The 26,296-nt window shown below is 49.5% G+C and overlaps 2 protein-coding genes across 6 annotated transcripts in view; both read right to left on the bottom strand.

The window, feature by feature from the left end:
• Positions 1–2,216: 2,216 nt before the first annotated feature.
• On the bottom strand, positions 2,217–12,679 carry Slc2a8 (solute carrier family 2 member 8). 5 transcript variants are annotated; one of them, XM_042681260.1, is made up of 10 exons: positions 12,556–12,679; positions 12,295–12,460; positions 11,943–12,149; positions 10,039–10,138; positions 6,570–6,769; positions 5,795–5,941; positions 5,562–5,670; positions 4,744–4,917; positions 4,289–4,434; positions 2,217–2,965 (listed from the first exon to the last, which is right to left on the bottom strand). In XM_042681260.1, exons 1-10 carry the CDS (start codon positions 12,609–12,611, stop codon positions 2,828–2,830), a joined length of 1,443 nt encoding a protein of 480 aa, XP_042537194.1. In that variant the 5' UTR covers positions 12,612–12,679; the 3' UTR covers positions 2,217–2,827. The 5 variants fall into 5 exon arrangements, with proteins under 5 accessions (XP_042537194.1, XP_042537195.1, XP_042537196.1 ...); XM_042681261.1 differs by having other exon boundaries at positions 5,795–5,938; XM_042681262.1 differs by having other exon boundaries at positions 12,295–12,457.
• Positions 12,680–15,745: 3,066 nt separating this feature from the next.
• Garnl3 (GTPase activating Rap/RanGAP domain like 3) overlaps positions 15,746–26,296 on the bottom strand; it is a 131,026-nt gene continuing 120,475 nt past the window's right edge. The window contains exons 26-30 of the mRNA XM_042681108.1: positions 25,549–25,667; positions 21,488–21,626; positions 19,727–19,942; positions 17,659–17,785; positions 15,746–16,212 (exon numbers count right to left, since the gene is read on the bottom strand). Coding sequence (XP_042537042.1) covers positions 16,035–16,212; positions 17,659–17,785; positions 19,727–19,942; positions 21,488–21,626; positions 25,549–25,667 — 779 coding nt within the window. The 3' untranslated portion in view covers positions 15,746–16,034. The remainder of the gene's footprint in view (positions 16,213–17,658; positions 17,786–19,726; positions 19,943–21,487; positions 21,627–25,548; positions 25,668–26,296) is intronic.

The following is a 26,296-nucleotide window of genomic DNA, read 5'->3' as shown; positions in this document are numbered from 1 at the left end:
ACCAGGCCATCAAGCATTCTGGGAACTGCATAAGGCACAGGAACAGACAGAGGGCTTCAATGTGCCAGCACTCAGGGTGGCTGGACTGGCCCTCAGGCTGAGGCAGGACTGGGCTGCATAAGGCACCCGAGCCTCAGGAAAGAATGGATTACTTGAAATGTAGAAACAAGTGTGAGGGTCCCAGGGCCTCTTCTGCAATTCCTGTCCCTTCCCTTCACTGCTGGTGCCTTTTTTCTTTTCACCAGCATAGTCATGTGGATCTTAAGCTATATCCACACGTTTCCTTGAGATAAACCCTTCACTCTGGATTTCTGCAGTTTTGTGCTTAGTTTGGAAGGTCTCCTTTGAAATGAGTCTTCCTGGCCTAAAGTCAAAATACTGATATCGCTGTACTCCTTGAGGCCCCAGAGGAGAATCTACTTTGCCTTTTTCCCCCCAACTTCTTTTTTTCTTCTTTTTTTTGGGGGGTCGTGGGGCTTGAACTCTAGGCTTGGGCGCTGTCCCTCAGCTCTTCAGCTGAAGGCTAGCACTCTACCACTTGAGCCACAGCGCCACTTCTGGCTTTTTTCTTTTTGCTTCTGTGGTGCTGAGGAATTGAACCCAGGGCCTCGAGCATGCAAGGCAAGCGCTCTACCACTGAGCCACCTTCCCAGCCCTCCCTCCAACTTTTTTTTTTTTTTTTTTGGGTCCGGTCGTGGGGCTTGAACTCTGGGCCTGGGCGCTGTCCTTCAGCTCTTCAGCTCAAGGCTAGCACTCTACCACTTGAGCCACAGTGCCACTTCCGGCTTTTTTCTTTTTGCTTATGTGGTGCTGAGGAATTGAACCCAGGCCCTCAGGCATGCAAAGCAAGCACTCTACCACTGAGCCACCTTCCTAGCCCATCCCTCCAACTTCTTAAGCATAGCATACATTAGTAATGTGAAGGGTTTCGCTGAGATAATTCCATACATATGAAGGGTTTCGCTGAGATAATTCCATACATACTCACTTTGGAACAAATTCATACCATTATATTCCTGTCCTTCCCCTCTCTGATTGTGGGTTTAATTATGCCAAGGGAAGGAGGAGGAGGAGAGAGGGAGGGAGAAAGGAAGATATGCCAGGAAGTACTGTCTACAATTTCTAGAAAGATAAAACATGAAGGGTTGGAGTATGAGTAAAGAAACAAAATAGATTCTCAGAAGAAAATACTGAGATTCAAAATTTCACTGTACAGATGGAAAGACCAACAATTACATTCATTCTTTTTGGGAGATTCTAAAAGAAAATGATTCGCCTATAGAATTAACTAACTATATTTTTCGTTAGCCACAGTGGACATTTAAGAGGACACAGGAGCTGGGTCTGGAGTGATAGCATGCACAAGACCCTGGATTCCATCCTCAGCACTGCAGAAATGAAAAACTACACCCTTTGAGAAAATAAAGCCTTAAAAAAAAAGGATTTCAAGGATATAGAACCCTTTCTTGGTATTTGAAATCAGGGAATGTGTAGCCCTGTGAAGGTGTAGTGTAGAAAATTAAAATGGAACCCAAGGAGCAAGGAATGGAACCCAAGAAATGGTGGAAACAATCCAGAAGTTCACAGCAAAGAACAGACTGGATCCCACTAACAGCTAGCATAGTAGAAAGGAGCAGATAAAGAAGGTGTTTCTTACAGGGGAAAAAAAGCGTTGAAAAACAGCAGGGAATAATTGAATATTATGTTTAAGGCAACTCCAAATATGGTATTTATTTGAATACCTAATATAGGTGTCAGGAGAGATCTTTTATTTGAGAAGGGAAGCTGTGAATATTTTATTCCTTACCTGAATAAATTAGCTAATCATTGTAAAGTGCTTAGAGCAGTGCCTTACAGATAGTTAACTGCTATAAAAACAATGCATGATGTGTTACCAAAAACGTGTATTAATAATTTTTTGTTGTTATTGGTCATGAGGCTTGAACTCTGGGCCTGGGTGATATCCCTGAGCTCTTCAGCTCAAGGCGAGCCACTCTACCACTTGAGCCAGAGCGCCACTTCTGGTTTTCTGGTGTTTAATTGGAGATAAGAGTTTCATGGATTTTCCTGCCTGGGCTGGCTTTGAACCACGAGCCTCAGATCTTAGCCTCCTGAGTATGATTACAGGCGTAAGCCACCAGTGTTTGACACATAAACTTTTTAAAAGACTTCTAACTCCATTACAGTCAAATAAGAGGCCTTTTACCTTTATTTTTTGAAAGTCAACAGGCGTTAATGGCTAATAGCCTAGGAAAGTGAGCCCAAGAGAGGAGGCAGAAATGACTTGCCAATGCCAAGAATAAGCATGGCTGACCTAGAGGTGGTGAACTCCCAGGAAACTCTAGGCAGGGTGCAGGAGGGCATACAGAGCCAAGGGAACTCTTTCCTAAGCTAGGCTCACACAAAGAGGTCATGACCTGATTTCTAAGTCAAATCTTTATTTAGCAAATAAATTTCCTTCCTCATAATGTAAGCATGTGAGAAGACCGAGCAAGTGCCTGGGAGCCAGCTTCCAAAAGCATCTCCAGCCAGGAAGCAGGAGACAGAGACCCTGCTTCCTCCTTGGCGCTTTAGTGTCACGAAGGAAACGGGTGCACAGGACTGCAGAGCTCTTCACAGATGTTCTGATTGCACAGGGCAGCAGCAGAGACTGGACCCCGGGGCAGGTGAGTCACAGCCTGAATGGCTGGGCTGTGACGGCTGGACAGGAAGTGGGCTCAAGGAATTATGGCCCCGGGTTCCAGCCCAGGCTCAAGCTGAGGTCCAATTCATAGTCACAGTCCAAAGCCCTCCAGCAGGGGTAGGCATCTCACACAGAAAGGGACTGTCATCGACCCTCAAAATGGGCTGTGATTTGTTCCAGAGTCTTTCCTTTGGTTTCAGGGACACAGAACAAAGTGAAAAGGACACTGAAGATACAAAAGGCAGAGGCGAGCCAGAAGGCTCCATAAGGCCGGAGGACCTCCTGGGGAAAGAGGAAAGGCTGCTTGTGGGTATGGCAAGGTCAGGAGGTTCCACAGAACCTGGTAGCACCAGACTCTAGCCCACCCTGCTGGGACCAGCCAGACCAATCCTATCTCCACCATCTCAGTGGAGGGTAGTCCAGTATCCAGTCCACCTGCCTGGGCTGAGGAGTGCCTAGTGGTGATGTGTGCCTGGGGAAACTGAGGGTCATGTCAATGATGCATTGTCAAGTGAGAGCTTAGCTCCTGCTGGGCATCCCAGATCTACAGACACGGCCCCCCTCCAGGTTCCCAACCCAGCAGATTCTCTTTATGCTCACAGAGGGCTGTAGGTACAGACAGCTGCCATGCCGGGACATTGGCTCAGGGAGGGTGGGAAGACCCTTCAGTCAATCTGACCTTGCAGACTGCCAGAGCAATCTTCTCAGCTCCTAGTCCTCTGGTCCCTGGTGACCCCACCTCTCCCTTCTCTTGGTTTCTTGGAGAGGGCATGTCTACGTCACTATTTTGTCAACTCCTTCCCTCCCTCTCGTGTTGTTCATCTCTTATATTTCCCACTCCAGGCAGGCCCTGCCCTGACCTCTCAGATGCGCTCCAGGGAAGCCCTGCCTGAGCAGGTTCCAGGCTAGGGGCGTCCTTGCTGCTTACTGACCTTCCTCCTTATGCCTCAGCCTGTCTTCCCACCATTGCCCACCAACTTCCTGGCTCTTGCTAGAAACCAAGACTCTCCAACTCAGTCTCTGGCACCTCTAACGGGCCTAGAGATGGTACATGCCGAGAGACCTGGAGGGATGAATGACTAAACAAATGGCTTGCTTTATTTGTTCCAGAAGCCCTCTGGTGGCTGGGATGCCATGGGGCTGGACCACATCTGTGTCAGTCCACCATGAGAGGGCAGCAAAACACTGAATGCTCCCATCAACTGGAAGAGGAAGGTATTGCTACTCTCCTCCGTTTTCAGCCAACTATTCTGATTCAGAGAAGGTAAGCATTATCCCTAAGGTCACACAGCATAAAAGTGACCAGGGTATAGTCAGGCTTGTTGACTCTCCCTACACAGACTGTGTGCTCCTGGCCTTGGTTCCTGATGTTCTTAGCTGGGGAGGCCAGACACACTGACTTCCTATAAAGATGGCCTGAGAAGGCTCTAGAGGTAACAGCCTGGGTTCCCTGCCTGCCTGAGCACATTGGTCTTCACCTCACCCATGACCAAAGGCAGGTCCCAGGTATAGTAGGGCCTCCCTCCATGGATCCAGTACAATACAGCAAAAGTGCTTCTCTGTTGGCTGCGTGAGGAGGGGGGAGATGCACGGACCTGCACTCACCATGAGGCTGCTGAACTCTTTGGTCACCAAGAAGGCCATGAGCCAGTTGGTGAGAACGCAGACGCCGGTAGCCACACCCTTGACTTGTAGAGGAAAGATCTCGGACATAAGAAGCCAGGGGATGGGCCCCCAGCCCACCGCAAAGCCTGCGTGAGCAAGATAGTGTCAAAGTCCACCGGGGTGGGGCTCCCCTGCAAGGAGACCCAGCTTCCAGCCTGGGGGTCTGAGGGGCCGGCTGCCACCCCAGAGCTAACTCCTGAGGTGCCTTGGTTCAGCCCCTACTCTCCTAAGCCATCTGGACTGGTCTCTGAAAGGCGAAACAAAGATGGGGCCTGTTTATAGGTTGTCAGAGAAAGGGCGGGAAGGGCTCAGCTCTCTACCTAGCACATGGTCAGGGCCACACAGAGGCTAGGCTCCAGGGGCCACAGGGCCAGCCTCCCCGGCCCTCCTCTCACCAGCAATGAAGAGGCACATGCTGCCCACAGCCAACCAGGCCAGCCCCACGCTGGCATCGACGGGCTGCGCAGACACAGGTGCCAGGAGGTCCACATGGGAGGAGTTGCCGGGTCTATTCTGGGTCAGCTTGAAGTAGGTGCCGAAGGCGCTTGCGCTGAACACCATGATCACACCTGCAGCAAGGGTGGCATAGGCCAGGGGGCTGTGCGGCTGCTGACGGGCAGCTGAACTCATTGGGCGAGGCCAGCTGAGCATTCTGGCACCTGACTCTTGAGAGCTCTGACTGGACAGCACCTGACCACCCTGCCTTGGAACTCAAGATCTCAGTAAGTTCTGAGAAGTTCCCGAGTAACCCTCCCCACCTGCTAGAGCAGGCGCAGAAACAGAAGCCGCAGCTTCTCACCTCACAGTGGACTTAGCAGGGTCAGCTTGCACCTAGTGGGCACCAAAACCAAGAGTCTAGAACGTCCTCTGGCAGACCAATCCAGATCTACCCAGCAGCTCTGAGGGAGGTGCTGCTCTGTCCCTATTCACAGAGGGAAAAATGGAGGCTCAGAGAGGCAATCCACTTGACCAAAAGAACCTCAAGCTTCTAGGTCATTCCTCCTCAGTTTCCCTCTGTGCACTGGTGCCAGCCATGAAGGCTGGCTAAAGAACCTGAGCTTGGTGAAGAGCTCACTGGCAGTCACAGCCGCATTAGCTCTCTAGCTTTGTCCTCATCGGTGCTCAGCTGTCCTGTTGCAGCCGGTGGCCTTGGCAAAGACCTGGTCTGGAGCAGCCCATAAGCACAGGGCTGACCCCTCACCCCAGGCCTTACCTGACAAGGTCAGGAGCAGCCTGCGTCCTGCTCTGTCCATGATGAGGGCCGCCACAGCTGTGAACAGCACCTGGATGACACCCACGGTGATGGAGGCCAGGCTGCTGTCCTGGGAGGTGGAATGGGGAGGGCGGGTGAGCAGAGCCAGCTTTCTCTCCAGTCCTGTACTTGGGGATGAAGCAGCCTCTTGCATGTGGTGTCTGAGTGAGGCAGACTGGGCAAAGGCCTCTTACCTTGAACTTGGCCTCCTCAAAGATCGTCTCTGCATAGAACATGACAGCATTGACCCCTGACAGCTGCTGGAAGGCCATGAGTGAAACACCGATGAGGAGGGGCTTGTAGATGCCAGGGTGCCTCAGCAGGGCCAGCTGGAAGCCCTGCTGGATGGAGAGGGCCCTTCAGTGTTTCTACTCTGTCCTGAGGGTCCACTTTGAGCCCCCTGAAGAGGAGTGGGTCCCTGCCCTCCCATATCCTCGTAGCCTCCCAATTTGTGTAGTAAATTGGTCTGTAACTCCCTAGGCTTTTTCTGACTGGTTGGGCAGCAGCCACAAATTCAAGAAAGACTATTCTGTTCCCCGAGTCCCAACCAGCTTCAATACACTCAGTGTTCTTCTTGGGCCTGGCAGTGGCTGAGCACCTTTCCCAGGCCTCTGCCCTCAGTCCTCAGCACCACCATGAGACGCCTTCCATTTTACAGATGGGAAGGCTACACAACTGGGACACAGCAATCTATCTCTTAAGTCCCAGGATCTTATCTGTCTCCCTGCCCTATAACTCCATTCAGCTCTGCATCTGTATTTTCCCTGCAAATCAAGGCTCAGGCTTTCCCAGTGAGTTGAGGCCAGTGCCTTGCTAAGGCTCCTATGGCCCCTGCCTGTGGGCAGGACAGCACAGGTCCTCCAAGGACCAGGGGAAGGGGACAGCACCTTCCACTGAGAGTGGAAAGGTGCCATCTGCCAGGTATGTAACCTTGGAAACCGCCCCTGTCATCCACCCCCAGCCTCTCACCTGGTGCTCGGCCCCCACTGGGGGCTCTTCCCAGCCCTGCTCAGAGCCCCACAGGAACTGCAGGGCAGCCATGGCCTCCTGGCGCTTGTGCTGAGTGAGGAGGAAGCGTGGGGTCTCAGGCATGCAGCACATGAGCAGCAGCATAAGGAAGGGGGGCACACAGCCCAGCACAGCCAGCCAGCGCCACTCCAGAACCCAGCCTGGAGGGGCAGATGTCAGATTCAGGATGAGCCAGCTTAATCCTCTTGCCATTTCCAGGGACTCGCTACCTCTGCCCCAGCTGTTTTCACACTGGTTAATGATACTGACAACATTGTTCTAAAAGACATCATGGGGCAGCTACTGCAGTGTGGACCTTAGCACACACATCACTATGTTTCTTCTATTCAGTGAATTACAGTTCTGGCTTCTGGCAATGACAGGCTGCCTACAGGATGTGTCCTCATAACGTAACAGAGATGAAAAATTCTCATCACCTGATGTGCTGTCACCATGATAACATCACTACCCAATTTGTGGTGATGCTGGTGTAAACACACTACTGCACTGCCAGAACAGAAGCATAGCAGGTGCAAATTATGCTACATGCTACAGAATGCTTGCTAAGATGTGAGTTCTTGGTTGATGTATTTGTTATACCATTACCTAAAAAAATCATTTTGGAGTGTGTTCCTACCTACAAGAAAAAGGTTCTTTATATAAAAAGAGTTTGCTACACATCTTGTGTTACCATGACCCTCTTTTTTTTTTTTTGGAGATAGGGTTTGAACTCAGAATCTCACATTTGCTAGGCAGGTGCTCTACCACTTGAATCATACTTCTCTAGCCCTTTTTTACTTGAATTCTTTTTCAGGTGGGATCTCATGTTTTTTCCTCAGGCTGGCCTGGTCCAAGATCCTTCTATCACTTCCCATTTGGCTGGGAATACAAATGTTTAGTGCTATGCCTGGCTTGTTGATTGAAATGCTGGAACGTTTGCCTTAGCTAGCCTCCTGGGCAGCTGTGATTACAGACTTAGGTCACCATGTCTCTTGCACAGCCAGTACTGGGGTTGAATCCAGGGCCTTTACCATGTGAGCCAAGATCCTAGCCCTTTTGTTTTTGATATAAGATCTTACTAATTTGCCTTGAATGGTATAGAATTCAAGATCCTCCTGGTTCTAGTAGCTAGGACTAAGGCGTGTCTCGCCATGCCCAGAGTTATCACATCTCTTGATTGTATCAAGAGGTCATGGCTGGTGTTTGACCCAGGAATTTTAGTCTTTGAAAGTACACTCTGGTATATTCAAAAAGTGACAAAAGTGCCTAATAATGTGTTTTCAGAATGTGTTCCTGTGTTAAGTGACAGAAGATTGTAAGTAGCCACAAAACAAAGAACTGGCTTGTGGGGGGCCATGGAATAACATGGCCCCATTGCGTATAGGATGCAGTCCTCACACATGTGCAGACTCTCCTGAGTCCACCAAGAAGCAGGCCAGGCTAGCTGCTCAGGGGAGGAACTGAGACAGAGCCCAGGCTAGCTGCTCAGGGGAGGAACTGAGACAGAGCCCAGGCTAGCTGCTCAGGGGAGGAACTGAGACAGAGCGGGGAGACTTTCCACTGGACATGCCCTCTCCTCTGATACTTCTTGAAGATTGATCGATGTACAAGTGAAATTAATTGTAAAAGGCATTTGGAAGGTATAGGGAGAACAGCAGTGCAGAGTTATCGAGACTAACACAAAGCCAAAGGACCTAGGAATTACTGAGGTTAGGGCTCTACCTCTCAGATCAAGTTGTACTTATCCCTCATTCCCTATGGAATGGTTTGATGGCAGCCATGTAGTCTTCTGTTTGGGGATGGTGGTGGCGTAGGAATACATATTCTGTTTGCTATAGCAAAGCCTGGCTCTGGACGTATTATTGCCCCGATGTGACGCTTTGCTTCACCATGATGCTTTGGGGTCTCAGTTAGCATAAACTAGTGGAACAGAACTCACAGAAGCTGATCACCGAGAGAGCCAGAAGTAGCCACTGGGGGTGAGTGATGCCTGAGTCTTTAGCCCCAAATCAGAGGTGGCTCCGACTAACTGCAAAGCTCCTGCCAGCAAGATTTCTGGATTGAAGGCTGGGTGTGTTTGCCTAGCATGCACAGGTCCTGGGGTCAGTCCCCAGCATTGGGGGGAAGAAAGTTGTTGCTGATGTAGGTATAGTGGGGCATGTATAGGCCTATAAATTCAGTAACTTGGGAGGTGGGGGAGATAGGAAGATTGAGAGTCCAAGCCTACCCTGGGCTATATAGCCTATTCATTCAAACAAAAACAGGCCAAGAGGCCCGGTGCCTGTGGCTCACGCCTGTAATCCTAGCAACTCAGGCTGAGACCTGAGGATCACAGTTCAAAGCCAGCCCGGACAGGAAAGTCCATCGTGAGACTCTTTTCTCCAATAAACCATCAGAAAACCAGAAGTAGTGCTGTGGCTCAAGTGGTAGAGAGCTCACCTTGAGCTGAAGAGATGAGGGACAGCGCCCAGACCCAGAGTTCAAGCCCCATGACTGACAAGACAAAACAAAACAAAAACTGGCCAAGTGCTAGTGGTTCACACCTGTAACTCTAAGCTACTCAGGAGGTTGAGATCTGAGGACTGTGATTTGAAGCTAGCCTGTGAAGGAAAGCCTATGAAATTCTTATCTCTACCAAAAAAACTGGAAATGGAGCTGTGGCTCAAGTGGTAGAGTACTAGCCTTGAGTAAAAGAGCTCAGGGAGAGCGTCCAGGCCCTGAATTCAAGCCCCAGGACTGGCAAAACAACCATAACAACAACAACAACAAAGAAAGGTTCTGATATGATCAGGTTGGTAAATGAAAGACTGTGGACCTGGGTGTCATCTAGTGAGAAGGTACAGGCCATGCACCCCAGGCGAGACGATTTGCCAGGGACCTGTCTGTCATTCTCAAGTCATCCCTTATCAGTTCTCATTTGGGATCTGCTGTCAGACACTTTGCCTGTGTCAGCTAGTCCACCCTGCTAAGAGCTCTAGGGAGCGGGACTTGGCCAAGGTCACACAGCAGCTAGCACGACTGTCAGCTTGCTCTCTCCTCTCATTCCTAAGAGAACACCATCCCCCTTGAAGCTTCTCCAGGCTGCCCCGCCTGCTCCGCAGGGTCCCAGGAACCAGTCCACTTCATGTGGCACTTTGCAGCGCTGTGCATCCAGTGCTCTCACGCTGAGTGAGGGACTGGCTCAGTGCTTCAAGCTCCTGGTAGAACATGCTTGCAGTGCTCCCTCCCCACCAGAATCCTTTAGGCTGACCAGCTGGTCCTCCCCACACTTCTGGTACAAGCTACTTCTGAGAAGCAGGGCCATGACCTTTGCCAGCTCTCTCTACACATCCTCAGGTCTGGAGCCTGGTACCATGGCCATCAGTTTCCACAACTACAAAATGGCCAGAGAAACATCAACAGGGATCAAAAGAGATGATGCAAACTCTACCTGCCAGGTAGGCCAAGAGGATGCCGATGACGACCATCAGCTGCACACAGGAGCCAAGCAGCCCTCGCACAGCCGGGTAGGCAATCTCTGAGATATACACCTGCCGCCAAGTACCACAAAATGTTAGTTGAGGTCTAAGAGATCTTTTTGGTTGATACTGGGGTTGAACTCAGGGCCCAGAGTATGGTAAGCAGATGCTCTACCACCTTAGCGATGCCCCAACACTTTAAGTTCAGTTATTTTTACAATAGGCTCCTCTGTGTTCTGGCTGGCTTGAGTACAACCCTGCGACTTAGTTTCCCTGATAGCTGGGATGACAGGCACATACTACCATGCCTAGGCAGGAACCAAGACCTTATCTCAAATATAGCCAGTGCACAAAAGGGCTAGTGGTGTGGCTCAGTGATGTAGCACCTGCCTGGCAAGCCTAAGGACCTGAGTTCAAATCCAAGTACAGCCAAAGAAACAAACGCTCTTGATAAGGTGCAGATTACCAGTCAGTACATCTGGAGTGGGGTGGGGCACAAGCTTCTGCCTTGCTGACCAGCCCCAAGTGCCACCAGGTTGCTGAGGAAGCCCCTGCCTTGAAACACAGGAACTCCTTATCTCAGCCACTACCAGGGGCCATCAGGGTGTCACTCACACCTTATGTCCATGACCAAGACTGGTGTTTCTGCTCAGTACAAAAACAAAACAAAACAAAAAACCCTGAAAACAAAATTTACAGCCTCCTTACAGCTCTGCCTCCTAGTGGATACAGGAGAAATGAATGAGGGCTTTGAGGGGGACCCAGGGAGCACCCTGAGAAGATGCTTCAACCTCCAGCAAGGGGAGGACTGGGTGGAAGGTCCTCCTAGCCTGGGGCCAGCTCTCTAGTTATCCAGTAATTTCAGCCACTTGGGGCCACAGACCATGCCAGGGCCATGGGTTTTGGGTGCAGAGTCTCATGAAACCCTGACAACTACCTCATGAGTAATATGCTCCCCCTGGTAAGAGACCCTAACATGGGGGCTTGCAGAGGAGTATTACTGGGTCATGGGCAGCCTTTGCCAGAGAGACAAACAGGATTTTCCTTATAAGTGGAGGTGGTCAGTGACCTGAAAATGGGAGGATTTAACCCACAAAGTGAGGCTGTGCTGACCATCCACGGGTGCCATGCCAGGCCATCATGCAGGTAGAGTAAAACAAGCACACCTCAGTGGGACAGTACTGGGTTGGAGTAATGTCCTGATGGCTGACAGCTGTGGCTGTGTGTGTGCTGGTACTGGGGCTTGAACTTAGTTCTTTTGCTCAAGGCTGGCACTCTACCACTGTGCCACAGCTCCATTTCCAGCTTTTTGGTAATTAATTGGAAATGAGTCTCATAAACTTTCTTGCCCAGGCTATCTTCAAACCTTGATCCTCAGAGCTCAACTTCCTGAGTAGCTAAGATTACAGGTGTGAGCCACCAGTGCCCAACAACAATGCTGTTCCCTGTCTCCCCCCCCCTCCCCCCCAGGCTGTTTTTGCTTAAGGCTAGTACTCTACCACTTGAGCCCCAGCGTCATTTCCAGTTTTCTGGTGGTTCATTGGAGATGAAACTCACCGACTTTCCTGCCTGGGCTGGCTTTGAACCATGATCCTCAGATCTCAGCCTTTGAGTAGCTAGGATTACAAGCTTGAGCCACCAGTGCGTGGCAACAATGCTTTTTGATTGTACGCCTTATGCGGTTGAATTGCTATAATGAACACCACTACGACTCAGAGTAGCTAGGATTGCAGACAACGGCAGTAATTCACTTTTCTGAAGCCTACTTTTAATCTGGAAAGCGGCGGTAATAACAGGTGCCTTCCAGAGGCGTGGTGGGGCTTGGGGAGATAATGCCCCAATCTACCCAGGCGGGCGCAGCTGGAGGGACACTCACCGGGGCCACCAGCGAGGCGACACCACAGGCCAGGCCGGTGAGCAGGCGACCCCCGAGCAGCATCAACACATTCTGGGCCCCGGTGATGACGGCAAAACCGAGGACGAAGGGCACGGTGCAGAGCAGGAGGCTCAGCTTGCGTCCGGCGCGGTCCAGGAGCCAGCCGCCCAGCACGCCCCCCGCCGCGGCGCCCAGGGTCACGACGGCCTGGGAGCGGGGCGGGCGCGGGTGAGGAGCGGGCCTCCGCCCCGGGGCCTCGGAAGGAAGGGGTGGGGTCCCACGTTAAGGAGGGTGGGAGAAGGGTGGCGGCGCCCGTCGGGGGGTGGGGGCGGGCGGGGGCGGGGGATCTCACCCCGAACCAGGAGGCCGCCTCGTCGTCGAGACGCGGGGCCGGGGTCACGGCGCGCCGCAGGCTCGGGATGGCCGGGGAGCTGTAGCCGAGCGCGAAGCCGAAGCTGAGCGGGCCGAGGGAGGCGGCGAAGGCGGCGAGGAAGCCCCGGCGGCTGCGGGGGACGCTGCTGCGAGGATAGGGCCGAGGGTGAGCGGAGCCGCTGGGCCTTGAGGGCGGGCCCGGCAAGGCAGCGTCCCGGGCCGTGACTCTCCCGCCACTCACCTGTGGTCCGGAGGCCTCAGGAGCGGCTGGGTTTCCTCCGGGTCGTCAGGCGTCATGTCAGCGCCCCACGCTCGCCCCGCCGACTCGGACGCCAGAACCGCCACAGCTCGGGCGAGGGCTGCCTCTCCAGCTCCTCCACTAGTGCGAGCCAATGGGCAGTGCTGGGACGGGATTAGGACTGCTGAGTGAGCAGTAAGGAGCCAATGAAAGCGTAAGCAGGGATGAGCTCGGCGCTAGAACCCGCCCCGCCAGTCAGAATAGACCAATGGAAGCATAGCCGGTTGGTGAGGTTCATTAGACCCCCTCCCTCCCCGCTAAGACCAAGCGTCCCCTGACAGGAGGAGGCGGAGCTTGGTGCGGGGGATGGAACGCTTGCGCCTGGTCCGGAGCAAAACTGTCCAATCGTACTGTGGTGCGAGCCTGGAGGCGGGGCCAGAAAGCTGCCTCGGAACTGAGCCAGCCATTGAGGGTGGAGGGCGGGGTATTGTTTTGGAGCCGCCCTTCAATCTAACGTCAACCAATGAGGGTGGGAGTGGGTAGCAGACGGAGCACGTGGGCTTAGTCCAGGGTTGCTGCCCTCCCGGCAGCGGTAACAGCCTTCCCAGGTCAGATTTGAAGTTCCGACCAAGGGCCTAGCTTGGCGTTGCCCGACCACTGTGCTTCCCCAGCTGTTTCCTGAGAGCCGCAGGGCTGGGGGGAGGTTGGTCTCCTGTGGGCTGCCCCGAGCTGAGCGCGCCCCGCCCCTCTGCCCCGCCCCTCCGCGGCCGCCCCGCCCCTCCGCGGCCGCCCCGCCCCTCCGCGGCCGCCCCGCCCCTCCGCGGCCGCCACACCCTCCGCTCTTTCTCCCTCTCCTCCCCGCCCCTCCGCGCCCGCCACGCCCTCCGCCACGCCCCCGCCACGCCCCTCCGCCACGCCCCTCCGCGCCCGCCACCAGGTTTTCCAGATCGCTGTGGATCGCGAAGGCAGGAGCGAGTAGAAACTCCAGGTACTGAGGGCCCGGGTTGGGCGCCGTCCCTCCTCCTCCGCGTGACTGCACAGGTAAGCCTGACCCTTGAGTTTTCATCTATTCTAGTGGATTCTAGTGACTACTGCCCATGGGTGCACCGCAATCCCAGCCCCCCACCCCGCCGTTGGCGTGGGCGATCAGGCTCTGTAGGAGCTTACCGTCTACACCCAATTCATACCCAACCCTCTGGGTGCAGGCAAGTGTTGGTGTCATTCTGGAAAGAACAGGTTGTAAGATGCCTGTAACCTCTAAGTGGGGACGCTAATTATCTTCCAGGACAGCTCTGAGCTGGGTCGTCTCTATTAACGACCCAACACCACCAAGCAATCAAATCCTAGCTGGTCTGCTTACATGGTTTGACTCATCGAAATCACCTGAGTGTATTAGCAGTTAACATTTCCCCATCTTGACCACGAGTTTATCTTTAAGAGCTTAGCCAACTGCCCCTTTGTACTTCTACAGTATCTCATGCTTAAGTTACAAATTCTTATCACAGCACTTATCAGTTCTTTGCAGTCATCTGCTCTCCTTTCAACAGTAGGACTGGTGCCTGCGGTGGGTGAAGGAAAGCTCTGAGAAACATGGAAATTAGACTGCATCCTTTGTAACTCAGCCAGTGGCAAGTGGCAATCGTCAGCCTTCTGAGCTGCTGACTCCTATAAAGCTATTCCTGCCCCTGAGTGTGCATATATTGTTGGCAGAATGGCCTCCCACCCCACCCCACATCAACTTGATGAGCAGCATCCAGCTGTTGTCCCTTCTCCACTAACTACTCAGATCCTGGCCTCTTGTCTTATCAGGAAGTTGTTCATTTGGCAGGAAGCTCTTGGTTTTTCTACTTCAGCAAGAATTGTTTTTTGTTTTTGTTTTTTGGTGACAGGAAAGACAAGGAGACAAGCTCATGAAGCTGACTAGTTAAACATGAAAAATGCCAAACAGTTCCAACAGACACCAGGCTCTGTGAGGCATGCAGTGGAGGCGGTGAGTTTTCTGGGGTCAGAGAACTCAAAAGTTCAAATCATGGCCTCTTTCTAAGCCTCAGTTCCCTTATTTGAAAAGCAGAATAATTAATTTTGCAGAACTGTTGGTGAGATAGTGTCTTGTTGACTTTGGGGTCCTCATCTGTGAAAAGGCTCTAACAAGCACCAAGATGTGAGTGCTTACTCTGCAAACATAAGAAGCCATGTGGGTCATAAACAGTTCACCTGGGAACATCTAAGGCACACGTCATTGCTTCTTTTACTTATGCTACAGAGGAACCAAGCGCCTTTAGCCTGGTTGTGTCATGCTGAACTGTGTGAAAAAGGTAGAGAGGGCCATCCTCCCCGAAGTGTGCAAGGACCACCAGGACCTGGATGTCTGCAAACCCATGAGGTCAAGGTCCTACCAAGTAGTCTATTCACTTACAGGCTTGCCGAAGAATTCTTCAGAGCATCTCAGGGGGCACATTACTGAATTGCTTTCCAGAGAGAAGTATAGGCAAGAAGAGGTATAATAAAATAGAATCAACTAATAAGGGTAAATGATGCTCACTTTTTACAAATAATGTCAGTGAAGCTAGATTTTCTATCCTTTACTTCCTTTCTCCTCCCTTCCTTTTCTTTCTACTGGGGTTTGAACTCAGACTCATATTCGTGCTTGGCTTTTTCCACCCAAGGCTGGCATTCTACCACTTGAGCCAGTTTCACTAGAAGCTAGATTTTTCTACTTTGATCCAGCCAGAGGCTCACATTTCATTATTGCATTTATGGTCCCCCATCCCCCCCCCCCCCCCCGCCATTTCTTCCCTGAGGATGGAGCTGGGGAAAGTGGGGACATGGAATATTAGGGTAATTGTTTGGTTATATGATCTCAAAGTAACAAAACCAGACAACATACTCTTCAGACTGACAAGTTCCCTTGCCTTATTATTTTTCAAGAGGCAGAGGAGGAAGGGGACCCTCTGCAACCTAGGCATTCATTCATCCCCCTCGAGTCCACAGGTAGAAGCAGAGCGAGCTTTCCATCACAGTGAAGTCAAACAGTAACAGGGGCCAAAGTGCAGAAAGAAAACTTACTGATAATAAAGTTTAAACGCAATGGCTTTTCTTTATAAAAGAAGACATTGTGTGACACAAATCAAATTTGTAATGAAAAAAATAATTTCCCACCTAAGTATATAAAATATGAGAAGGTTGCAGTAAATAAGAATGAAGATTTTTGATTTATTCAAAGTTTTGATCTAAAACTTCAATGAAATCTACCACCTTTATTACAAGGAAACTGATGGTTCCTTAACGGAAAAAAAAACAAAGGTCAGGAAAGATGGCACCGGACACTGGAGAGTGACCCAAACTGGCCAAGGGTACACAAGGTTTGGTCCAATAGATCACTGACAGGCTGAGAGCCACATTTTGTTGAGAGATGATGTTAAAACTGCTTAAAGAGTATAAACTTCCATAAGAAAACTAAGGATGCAGATGAAGTGTGGACTCTACTTCAAGTCAATAACGTCTTCATCAGAGGAAGCTATGAGCTGGAAGAGGCTGCTGGCCGAGGCAGGGTCGCCCTCTCTGTCTACCACAGCATCTTGGTCTGAGCTTGCCGAGTGGAAATGCCTGTCGGGATTGGCTTCCAAAGTCCAAGGACTTTCCAAGATGCCTGATGGGATTCTGAAAGAGAAAAAGTGTCATTGTTAAGGCGTCCTGGGGACACCCGGGGACTGGGCCTCTCCTGTCTGCAGCGTCCAGCTCATCTGGGCTCATCAGCTTTATCTGCACCCCCTCCATGATGGGGAGGTGAGGGAGTGCAGGAAGCCCCTTCCCAGCACAGGGCCCGCAGGCAGACAGCACGGGCACATGAGGTTGCTTCCTTGCCTCTCTCCTTTCTCTCTGACCGTACCACTCTGGCTGCAGGCTCTGGATGTCATAGGAATTATTCCCATAAATCCTTACATGCACTTTAAGCCTGGTTCCATGCCATTTCCTTAAACACTTTTTTTGATCCCCTGTCAAAATGGACATCTACCTGCCACTGAGGTTTTAACTTGTCTCTCCGTAAGGGTTACTGCCTGCTTCTCTCTAGGATGTGAAGTCGCATGTCATCTAGATTGGGCTGAAGCAAGGACTGCTCTTGGAGGTTTGTGTTTACTGGTCTTACACAGGGCTCAGCCTTTCCTGGTGTTTGAGGTGTAGGATGGGTGGCATTCCTCACCACCTGCTTCCTAGCCCTTCAGTCACTGCTTAGGCTCCGGTTGGCCGTCTCCACTGGCCTGTGAGCCGACCGGAAGCAGAGAGGGGTTGGTTGTCTCCTGTGTCAGCTCTCGGCTCAGGGCTGGGTTCAGCAAGTGAGCGCTGAGTGAATGAAGTACCATCCCAAGGAACATGCATGGTACCACTGAAGGACAGCCAGTGTCTACTCAGTGATGCTGAGCTTGTTCACATGCCCTGTAGGACTGGGCAGCTTCGCTTTCCCTGCACTCTTAATAGTTTTTTAAATCTATCAAATTTCTGGGACAAAACAATTACAATCTCACTGGGTGCTGGTAGCTCATGCCTGTAATCTTAGCTACTCAGGTGCTGGTGGCTCACACCTGTCATCCTAGCTACTCAGGAGGCTGAGATCTGAGGCTCAGTTCAAAGCCAGCCCAGGCAGGAAAGTCTGTGAGACTTTTATCTCCAATAAACCACCAGAAAACTGGAAGTGACACTGTAGCTCAAAGTGGTAGAGTGCTAGCCTTGAGCAAAAGAGCTCAGGGACAAGCCCTGGCCCTGAGTTCAAGCCCCACACCTGACAGAAAAAAATGTACACTCTCTTATTACTATATTTTTTGTTTTTGGAGTGCTGGGGACCAACCCATGGCCTTGCTCATAGGCAAGTGTCCTTCTACTGAATTACCCCTCCCTCTCTTAGTATGCTGGACTGCTAGTGAGGAGCCCCACTTGTTAGGGACCACTTGTCGAGGTCCCACTTGCGGAGACTCCATCCTGGCAGCTGTGCCCTCTGGGGATCTTAAGAGGAACTGGATGCTGACCCTGTGTGGTGGGGTCAAAGGGCATTCTGTGCACAGGTGTGGTACCCACAGGGCACCCTCTGGGCAGGGGCGACACTGCCTTTACCTGTCATTGCTAGTTGATCTCACGGTCTCTGCTTTGGCGCCTCCTTGGCTTTCTTCTAACCGCTTCCGGGCTTTTGATTTGGCCCTTGGTGTTCCTTCTGACCTGGGCCCTCCTTCGTCGCAGAGGCCTGGATTACAGGGGAGATACCACAGGTCAGCCTGTCATTACCATAATGCTGCCTTGGAAGTAGAAAAAAAAAAACCCTTAGTCCTAGGGCATATTGGTATAGTTGGGTCAGAGTCAAGAAAATGATGGAATATCTATTTCCAAATGTAGCTTCCTTATTGCTGGAAGGTTCTTTTCATCCCTTATGATCATAGAGCATGTTTGCATTGCTCTAATGCCACCCCTACCCCTAGACTTGGAAGTCCTACAAGGAGACAGTCCCACAGTCCTGTGGCTAGTGATTGTCATTCTTCAAGGTGCAGTTTCTGAAAAGCACAGTATGTAAAATCGTGGTCCACAGATAGAGCTTTTACATAGAAGAACAGACTGAAAATAGGAATGTTCATATTTTACAAACTGTAAGACACCAACTTTGAAAACTGCTCCATCAGTGTTAAGCCTGCCCTATTGGGTGAGCCGAGTCCCCTCCTTCAGTTGTTCCGAAGACATTACTGCAGTCAGAGATGTGCTAAAGCTGATGTCCTGCTACTTTTATCCTGCAGATCCCAATGCAATTTTTTTGGGGGGGGGTCTGGTTGTGGGGCCTGAACTCTGGGCCTGGGCGCTGTCCCTCAGCTCTTCAGCTCAAGGCTAGCGCTCTACCACTTGAGCCACAGCGCCACTTCTGGCTTTTTTCTTTTTTGCTTATGTGGTGCTGAGGAATCAAATCCAGGGCCTCAGGCATGCAAGGCAAGCGCTCTACCACTGAGCCACCTTCCCAGCCCCCCCAATGCAATTTTGCAAACCAGTTCTTACTGGTTTAACCTGTAAATAAACACTTCCTATTTATTTTCTTTCCATAAATCTGAACAAAAAGTTTATGAGGGGCTGGCTGGAAAGGTGGCTCAGTGGTAAAGTACATGCCTTGCATTCTTTTTTTTTTTTTTTTTGCTTATGTGGTGCTGAGGAATCGAACCCAGGGCCTCATGCATGCAAGGTAAGTGCTCTACCACTGAGCCACCTTCCCAGCCCATGCCTTGCATTCTTGAGGCCCTGGGTTCGATTCCTCAACACCATATAAGCAGAAAAAGCTGGAAGTGGCACTGTAGCTCAAGTGGTAGAGCGTTACCTTGAGCTGAAGAGCTGAGGGACAGTGCCCAGGCCCCATGACCACCACCACCACCAACAACAAAATGCTTATGAAACTGTCTAGGCTTCTGATGATGCCCACAATGCTTGATGCTTCTCTGGTCTGGTCTCCATCTGTACTGACAGGGGTACACCTTGCCTCTGGACAGCCCCAAAGGCCCGACCTATAGCAAGAGGCTGTGGGAAGTGACAAGTGGGCTGGGACGCAGTTATAAAGATGTGGCAGATTCCTGCCTTCGGCTGACCGATATCAAATGTCTGAAAACTACAAGCTGTAACTTCTAATACTTTCTTAGGTTCTCAGATATACATACTTCTATTTAAAAACTTTGTATACTCCAGACTAGTATTTTATAAGCTTTTGTTTCCCTTTTAAACATGGCTTGAGTAGCTTTCTGTGCTAATAGTTGTTGGTGGCAAATGATAAGGAATTCCTTGGTGTAGATGTACTATAACTTATTCTATAACTTGTACCATAATTTATACTATATATAAACTATTTATAACCAGCTATTCTATTTACAAATGTGATAACATAAACACTGAAAGCTATTACCACCAGGTACTGATGACTCGCATCTGTAATCCTAGCTACTCAGGAGGCTGAGATCTGAGGATCAAGGTTCAAAGCTAGCCCAGGGAGGAAAGTCCATGAGACTTATTTCCAATTAACTACCAAAAAGCCAAAAGTGAAGCTTGACTCAAGTGGTAGAGCACCAGCCTTAAGCAGAAAAGCTAAGGGACAGCACCCAAGCCCTGAGTTTAAGCCCCAGTACAGTCACAAAAGAAAAAAAAAAAGGAAAAAAACTATTACCTAGCAGTTCCCTTCGGGTCCTGCTTGCTATTTCTTTAATCTCCATTCGAGACAGGGACAAAGAGTGTGTGACAGGAATGGCAGCAATGCCAAGGCCTATGGAAGTGGGCGGGGTGATGACCTTGGAGACCAGGGGCGATTTCAGGGGTCGTTCGATGCTTCTGCCCACAAGGTTTCTAAGTGGGATCTTGTACAGATTTTTAGACTGAATTTCACCTGAAACACAATTAAGAAAAGAACATCAGAACTTTAGGCCCAGGTTATTTACAAGAGAATAACTTCTTATTCCTCAATATCATTAGCCTGAAGGAAGATTTTATGTTTCGTGCTGATCTCCCCGGTCTTACATGAGTGTGTGATAGTCTGTGTTGTGTCAGGGCAAGTTAGGTAAAATGTGTTCACTACTTATGCTTGCACAGGAAATAGGCTAGATAAGAAAAAAAGCTGCCTAGAGTCCTGGAGTTATCTTAACGGTGAGTGACAAAGGCAACTGGTGTGGAGAGAAGTTGTACAACTCCAAACTGTTCACAGCCAGCAGGCAGGAACCACGCAAGGCTTCTGAAGTTCACAGGCAAAGCTACCCACCGGGAGAACAGGGTATGCAGTGCAATGCCACGGCCTTGCAGTACCTATGTACTGTTAGTTATAAAATGGACTTCACAATTTTTGGTTGTTTTGAGATAGCCTTACTATGTATACCAGGCTGGCCTGGAGCTGGATTCATCTTCCTTAACCTCTCTCGTGTTAGCCAGGTGCTGGTGGCTACTCAGGAGGCTGAGATCTGAGGACTGCAGTTCAAAACCAGCCAGGGCAGAAAAATCCGAAACGACTCTTATCCAATTAACCAGCAAAAAGCCAGAAGTGGAGGTGTGGCTCAAGTGGTAGAATGTCAACTTTGAACAAAAAAAGGCAAACAAAAGCATGAGGTCCTGAGGTCCAGCTCCAATACCAGCACACACACAAAAACAGACCCTCTAAAAACTGCAAAGAAACCTTTCCAAGTGCTGGGATTATAAGTGTGTACTACCATACCCATCAGTAAAACCCACTATAATTAACCTCCCTGAAGGAAATAACCAAACTGGGTGCTCTCAAATCTTTGATCCCCCCTTATCCCCTCTGAAATATTTCTCATAACTGAATTCTTTTTTAAAATCACAAGATTTTTATTTCTATATATTATTCCAATCATTTTTGCCTCCTCTATCACTTCTTGCTGTCTCTAAAAATAGCATTCCTGACAGGTTTCCTTGTTCTATTTTCTTAGTTGCAAATAATCTATTTGGATAGAAGTTAACATCCTTTATCCTCCCAGCCAGCACAACACCCTCTGGCTAGATCCCACTCACCTATGAGGCCTGTTTCTCCTTCCCCATCCCCCTACTATCTATCTATCTATCTATCTATCTATCTATCTATCTATCTATCTATCTATAGCTGAGCTGCTCTCATATGTACTTACAATGTGTTACACAGTTATGCACTCTGTTTTTCTATTTTCTCTGTCCTCCTCCTAGGTAGTCTCTTAGCTTGTAAGTCAGGTTTAAATATATAATCAATTCAGATTAATAAGTAATAATAAATTATAAATTCAGTATACTTTCTCTCCACCAACTAAGCCATATTTCCAATCCCATTTTTTTTTTTAAATGGCTTTAAATAGTCATTTCTTAGGCAGTGATCACATGTGTAGATATTTGACAGTAAACCAGAGAAATCCAAGAGGATCAAATTAGTAAGGAGAGTAAAAGTGGACTTCACCTTCCCCCAGGGAAGAAGGAAAGACTGGAGTGTCTCGGCCTGGGGGTGTCTGAGGAGAACTGTGGGCACTGGCCCCCTTGGAGCTGCCTCCAGATGAAATCTCGGGCGCAGCTGCGGCCGCTGTGAAGTATATGTCCGACTGGAAGGAGAGAGGAAGTGTCACCGAGCTGCCTGGCATCCCTGCTTCCTGCACCACTCCCCAGCCTCTGATTGGTCCAGGCTGGTCTGCGACCTCCTGCCCTCCTGGGAGCTTGCAGTATAGTACCTTGTGCTGGGGTGGCTTCCCGAGGTTTCCCTGTGCAGCCAGCCTCTCCTGATGGTCCAGTTCCCTACCCCCTTTCCTGATGTACCTGTTGACCTCCCCTACTCTGGCAGACACCAACATGTCACATACCCAGAGTCCCTGAGGACTACAGGTAAGAAATGGCTCATTCATTCACTGATGCAGCGAACACTCCCGCCCCCCTATACGTGCTGATTTTGGTGCTGATTTTGGTGACAAGGGCAGTAGTAGGATGCTGAGTGTGACTCACAAGAGCCACCTGTCAGAAATTTTTGCAGGCCATCCATTAAAAAACTTAAATGGCAGATACTTATATGTTAAAAGGTATTCAATGCCAAAATCCAGCCATTCCTAATTATTTCACCATATTACTGTTATCTGTGGTTTCTGTTATTGAGAGCTTGTGTTCACTGGAGACATTCTTGGAGGCTACTATTCTGCTTTTCCTGACTCCACTCTCTGAGCACAACACTGGAGACAGGACACTAACCACAGTGGACTATGCCACAGCAAGTGGAAAGTGATGCAAATCAGAGCTTGATTATTTTGTCTAAAGTTAAAGTGACTAAAGCCAGGCACCGATAGCTCACATCTGTAATCCCAACTACTCAGGAGGCTGAGACCTGGAGAATTGTGGTTCAAAGCCAGCCTGGGCAGAAAATGGGATACTTTATTTCTAATTAACCAACAAAAATCTAGCTGGCTAGATGGCGCAAGTGATTGAGCTACATCTGTGAGCAAGCAAGACAAGCAAGAGCTCAAGGCTCTGAGTTCAAGCCCTGGTACTAGGAAAAAAATGAAGATATTACCAATGAAAATTAAAAGTGTGTTGAATCTAGGGCTGAAGCTGCAATAAGTCCTAGTTTAATGACTGATTGCTTTTTCCATTAATGTAACAGCCTATTAAACCACTGTTAGCATATTAACATTACTGTGTATTAAACTATATGATAGTTTAATAGTATAGCAATATAATGTGTGACTATACATTACATTCTTTGATACTAAACTTGCTGGAAAAAGAATGAGTGGGTGGAATACCATCCCACTGGAAAATCATGGTGGGATTACTGCTATAGGTTTGCTGTGAATAGCAGGGATTGGCAAAAATTAGCAAAAGCATTTTGTGAGAACTAGCTGGCTAATATTTGGTGATAAAGAGCACTGTATACTACTATTGTAAACTGAAAACTGTATCAGCAAAATTTATAATCAACCAACACACATACATGCACATGGACATGCGCATGCACACTTCTTCCAGCATTGGGGGTTGGGCACTGGCAGCACACACTGGTGCTGCTGGTGACTAAGGCAGCTTGGGCCCTGCTGTCACAGCTATGGTGAGGTAGGGAGACACAAAAACAGCCACCATCCACCAAGTGTGATCAGTGGCAGGATCAAAAAGTGCCACACATAGGCAGAAACTTGTTGAAAAGAGTCCTAGTGGCACAGTAGATAGGAGAGAGACTTGACAAATGGGATGACATAAAAATAAAACGTTTCTGCACAGCAAGGACATAGTTACTGAACTAGGAAGACAGACAACAGACTGGAAGAAGATCTTTACCAGCAATATATCTGACAAAGGCCTGATATCCAAAATATACAAAGAGCTCAAGAAACTAACCCCTCCCAAACTTGTAAACCAATTACGAAATGGGCAAAGGAGTGAAGAAGAGACTTCTCAGAAGAATGGCAAAGAAACATATGAAGAAATGCTCATCATTCCTGGCTATAAAGGAAATACAAATCAAAACAACTCCGAGATTCTACCTAACTCCAGTTAGATTGACCAACATCGTGAATTCAAACAACAATGAATGCTGGAAAGGATGTGGGATAAAAGGAACCCTAATACATTGTTGGTGGGAATGTAAACTAGTACAACCACTCTAGACAGCAGTCTCAAGATTCCTCAACTAAACTAAACATAGAATTTCCCTATCACCCAGCCATACCCCCCCCCCCCCCCAGGCATCTGCCCAGAGCATCACAAGTCAAGATATGGTAAAGACACCTGCATATCCATGTTCACTGCTGCACTATTCACAATAGCCAAGTTATGGAAACAGCCCAGATGCTCTACAATAGATGAGTGGATGCAAAAAATGTAGTACCTATACACAATGGAATTTTACACAGCCATTAAAAAGAATATTGCAATATTTGCAGGAAAATGGATGGACCTAGAACAAACCATGTTAAGTGAGGTAAGCCAAGCTCAGAGACACAAATAGCCATGTTTTCTCTCATACATGGAAGCTAGATCTAAATACACTGGATCATGATAAATTATACAGGACTAGGCATTCACATACAGTGAGACCAAGGGGGGACACTCTTAGGGAAGAAACACGAAGGTGCAATGCCTATTAGTCTCTAATATAAAATAATATTTATCAAAATGAACTCCAGAATGGAAACAATAGGATTTTATTTTCTTTTTGTTTTGTCCTGTTTGTTTATCTGTATTTGGGAGGGACAGAAAGTGAACAAATGCAGCAGTGGCACTCACCACCGTGTTGAAAATGAACTATACAACTTGTGGGTGGGGATGGGAGGGAGAAACTGGGAATGAATGAGGGACGGGGTGACATTCTCTAGAAAGAAATGTACTCTCTATCCAACTTAAATAACTCTAACTCCTCTGTACATCATCTATATAATAATAGAAAAAATTTTAGAAGTGCTGTAGGCCAGGCATTGGTGGCTCACACCTGTATTCCTAGCTTCTGAAAAGGCTGAAATGTGAGGACTAAGGTTAGAAGCCAGCCTGGCAGACTCTTACCTCCAATTAACCCCCAGAAAACCAGAAGTGGTGCTCTGGCTTAAAGTGGTAGACCACTAGTCTTGAGCAAAAGAGTTGAGGAACAGTGCCCAAGCCCTGAGTATAAGCCCCATGGCCCACAAAAAGTACCACAGAAGCTGGGTGCCAGTGGCTTATACCTGATTTCTCACTACTCAGAAGGCTGAGATCTGTGGATCACAGTTTGAAGCCAGGCTGGGCAGGAAAGTCCATGAGACTTTTATCTCCAATTAACCACCACAAATCCAGAAGTAGAGCTGTGGCTCAAGTGGTAGAGCACTCTCATTAAACAGAAAAGCCAAGGGACAGTGCCCAGGCCCTTAGTTGAAGCCCTTGGACAGGTGCAAATGTACGCACATGTGTGCACATGCATATACACACACACACACACACACACACACAAAGTGCCACAAGGGTATAGGTCCCAGCCTAGCCTGGCAGGCACAGAGATGTTCAGGGAGCCAACTGTGGGCAGGGACTAGAATGAAGGCTGTGGGACTGTGTGGCAGCAATGGACAACATCTTGGGATGCTATCTGCATTCCTGTATCCCTCTGAGACATGGAAGAATCTATGAGCCATGTTTACAGGCACAAACTCAAATTGGGCCTAGAAAGTGGCCAAGAACGAAAGGGCTTCTAGTTTTCTAGACTCATACTATCTTCACGTGACAATGACATAAATAACTGGCTCAGTGTGGGAGGGGTGTCTTTCCAACTGAGTGCCCCTCAATCAGCTACTAGCACCCAGTGGCTACATCTACCAAATCCGAGTGTTTTGAAGTGTGAGGAGGCCACAGGAGAACCTGGGCAGTCACTGCTCAGCCTTCCGTCTCTGGCCCTGCGGCACAGCAGCTGTGCGGCTGTCATTGGTCTGACTTGGTGGGAGGCAATTCTATGCTCACCTCAGATCTCACAGTGCTTTGGGGCCCCCGGAACCCAACACAGAAGTGAAATCCCCATTTACTCACCCTGGAGGCCACAAGCTGCAGCTGCGGCACCACGGCCGTGTGGACCAGGTTCCCGTTCACCACCAGGCGGATCTCCATGGAGTCGGTGGTAAAGGCCAGGAGGTATGGGAAGGCGCACACTGCAAGTGAACATTCCGGTCACAGCCCGGCCTGCTGGCCTGCTGGTTGCAGACTGGCTATGACTGGCTCACCGTTACCCTCAGTGCTCTAGAAGCTTCCACCTCTCCTATTCTGATGCTTCTCCTCTTCCTTCTATGGACAGAACCCCAGTGCTGCGGTGGCTTGTACTCCTATGGGCCGAGTACCTCCTTTGTGGCTAAATATCTGCCTCCAGTGTGTACTCTCCTCAGTTCACATGGCCATTTCTCCCTCTGAAGCCCCATTACCAGACCTGGCTACTCACAGGCCAGATCCCACAGGCCACCCTCTCCCCTCCCACCACTGTCCAGTCCATGTTTTACACATCCTCTCCCTGGGTACACGCCATCTTGCCTGGAAACTCCAGCCGTGTGTCCCCAGCAGGTTGGAACTCCTTTATGACTCTGGCCTGTGGTCCCAAAGTGGCTGAAACTTTTCTTTTTTTAACTTTTTTTGTTGTTGTTGCAGTACTGGGGTTTGAACTCAGGGCCTTGCCCTTAGCCAGTGCTTTACCATATGAGTCATGTCCCCTGCCTTTTTTGCTTTATTCTTGAGATGGAGGGTCTCATGTTTATGCTTCAGCTGGCCTGAACCACAATCCTATTGCTGC

This window comes from Dipodomys spectabilis, unplaced genomic scaffold (genome assembly GCF_019054845.1).
Source record: "Dipodomys spectabilis isolate Male_0828 unplaced genomic scaffold, ASM1905484v1 ptg000067l, whole genome shotgun sequence".
NCBI lineage: Eukaryota > Metazoa > Chordata > Mammalia > Rodentia > Heteromyidae > Dipodomys > Dipodomys spectabilis.
This window is presented reverse-complemented; position numbering and strand designations above follow the sequence as displayed.

Excerpts from the sequence above, each read along its gene's own strand:
- Slc2a8 (XM_042681260.1), bottom strand. The coding sequence starts at position 12,611 with ATGACGCCTGACGACCCGGAGGAAACCCAGCCGCTCCTGAGGCCTCCG. Across the intron at positions 6,770-10,038 it reads CCTCTTGGCCTACCTGGCAG|GCTGGGTTCTGGAGTGGCGC; the intron begins GTAGAGTTTGCA and ends CTGCCCCTCCAG. Across the intron at positions 2,966-4,288 it reads AAGAGTTCAGCAGCCTCATG|GAGGTCCTCCGGCCTTATGG; the intron begins GTGAGTGCAGGT and ends CTCTTTCCCCAG.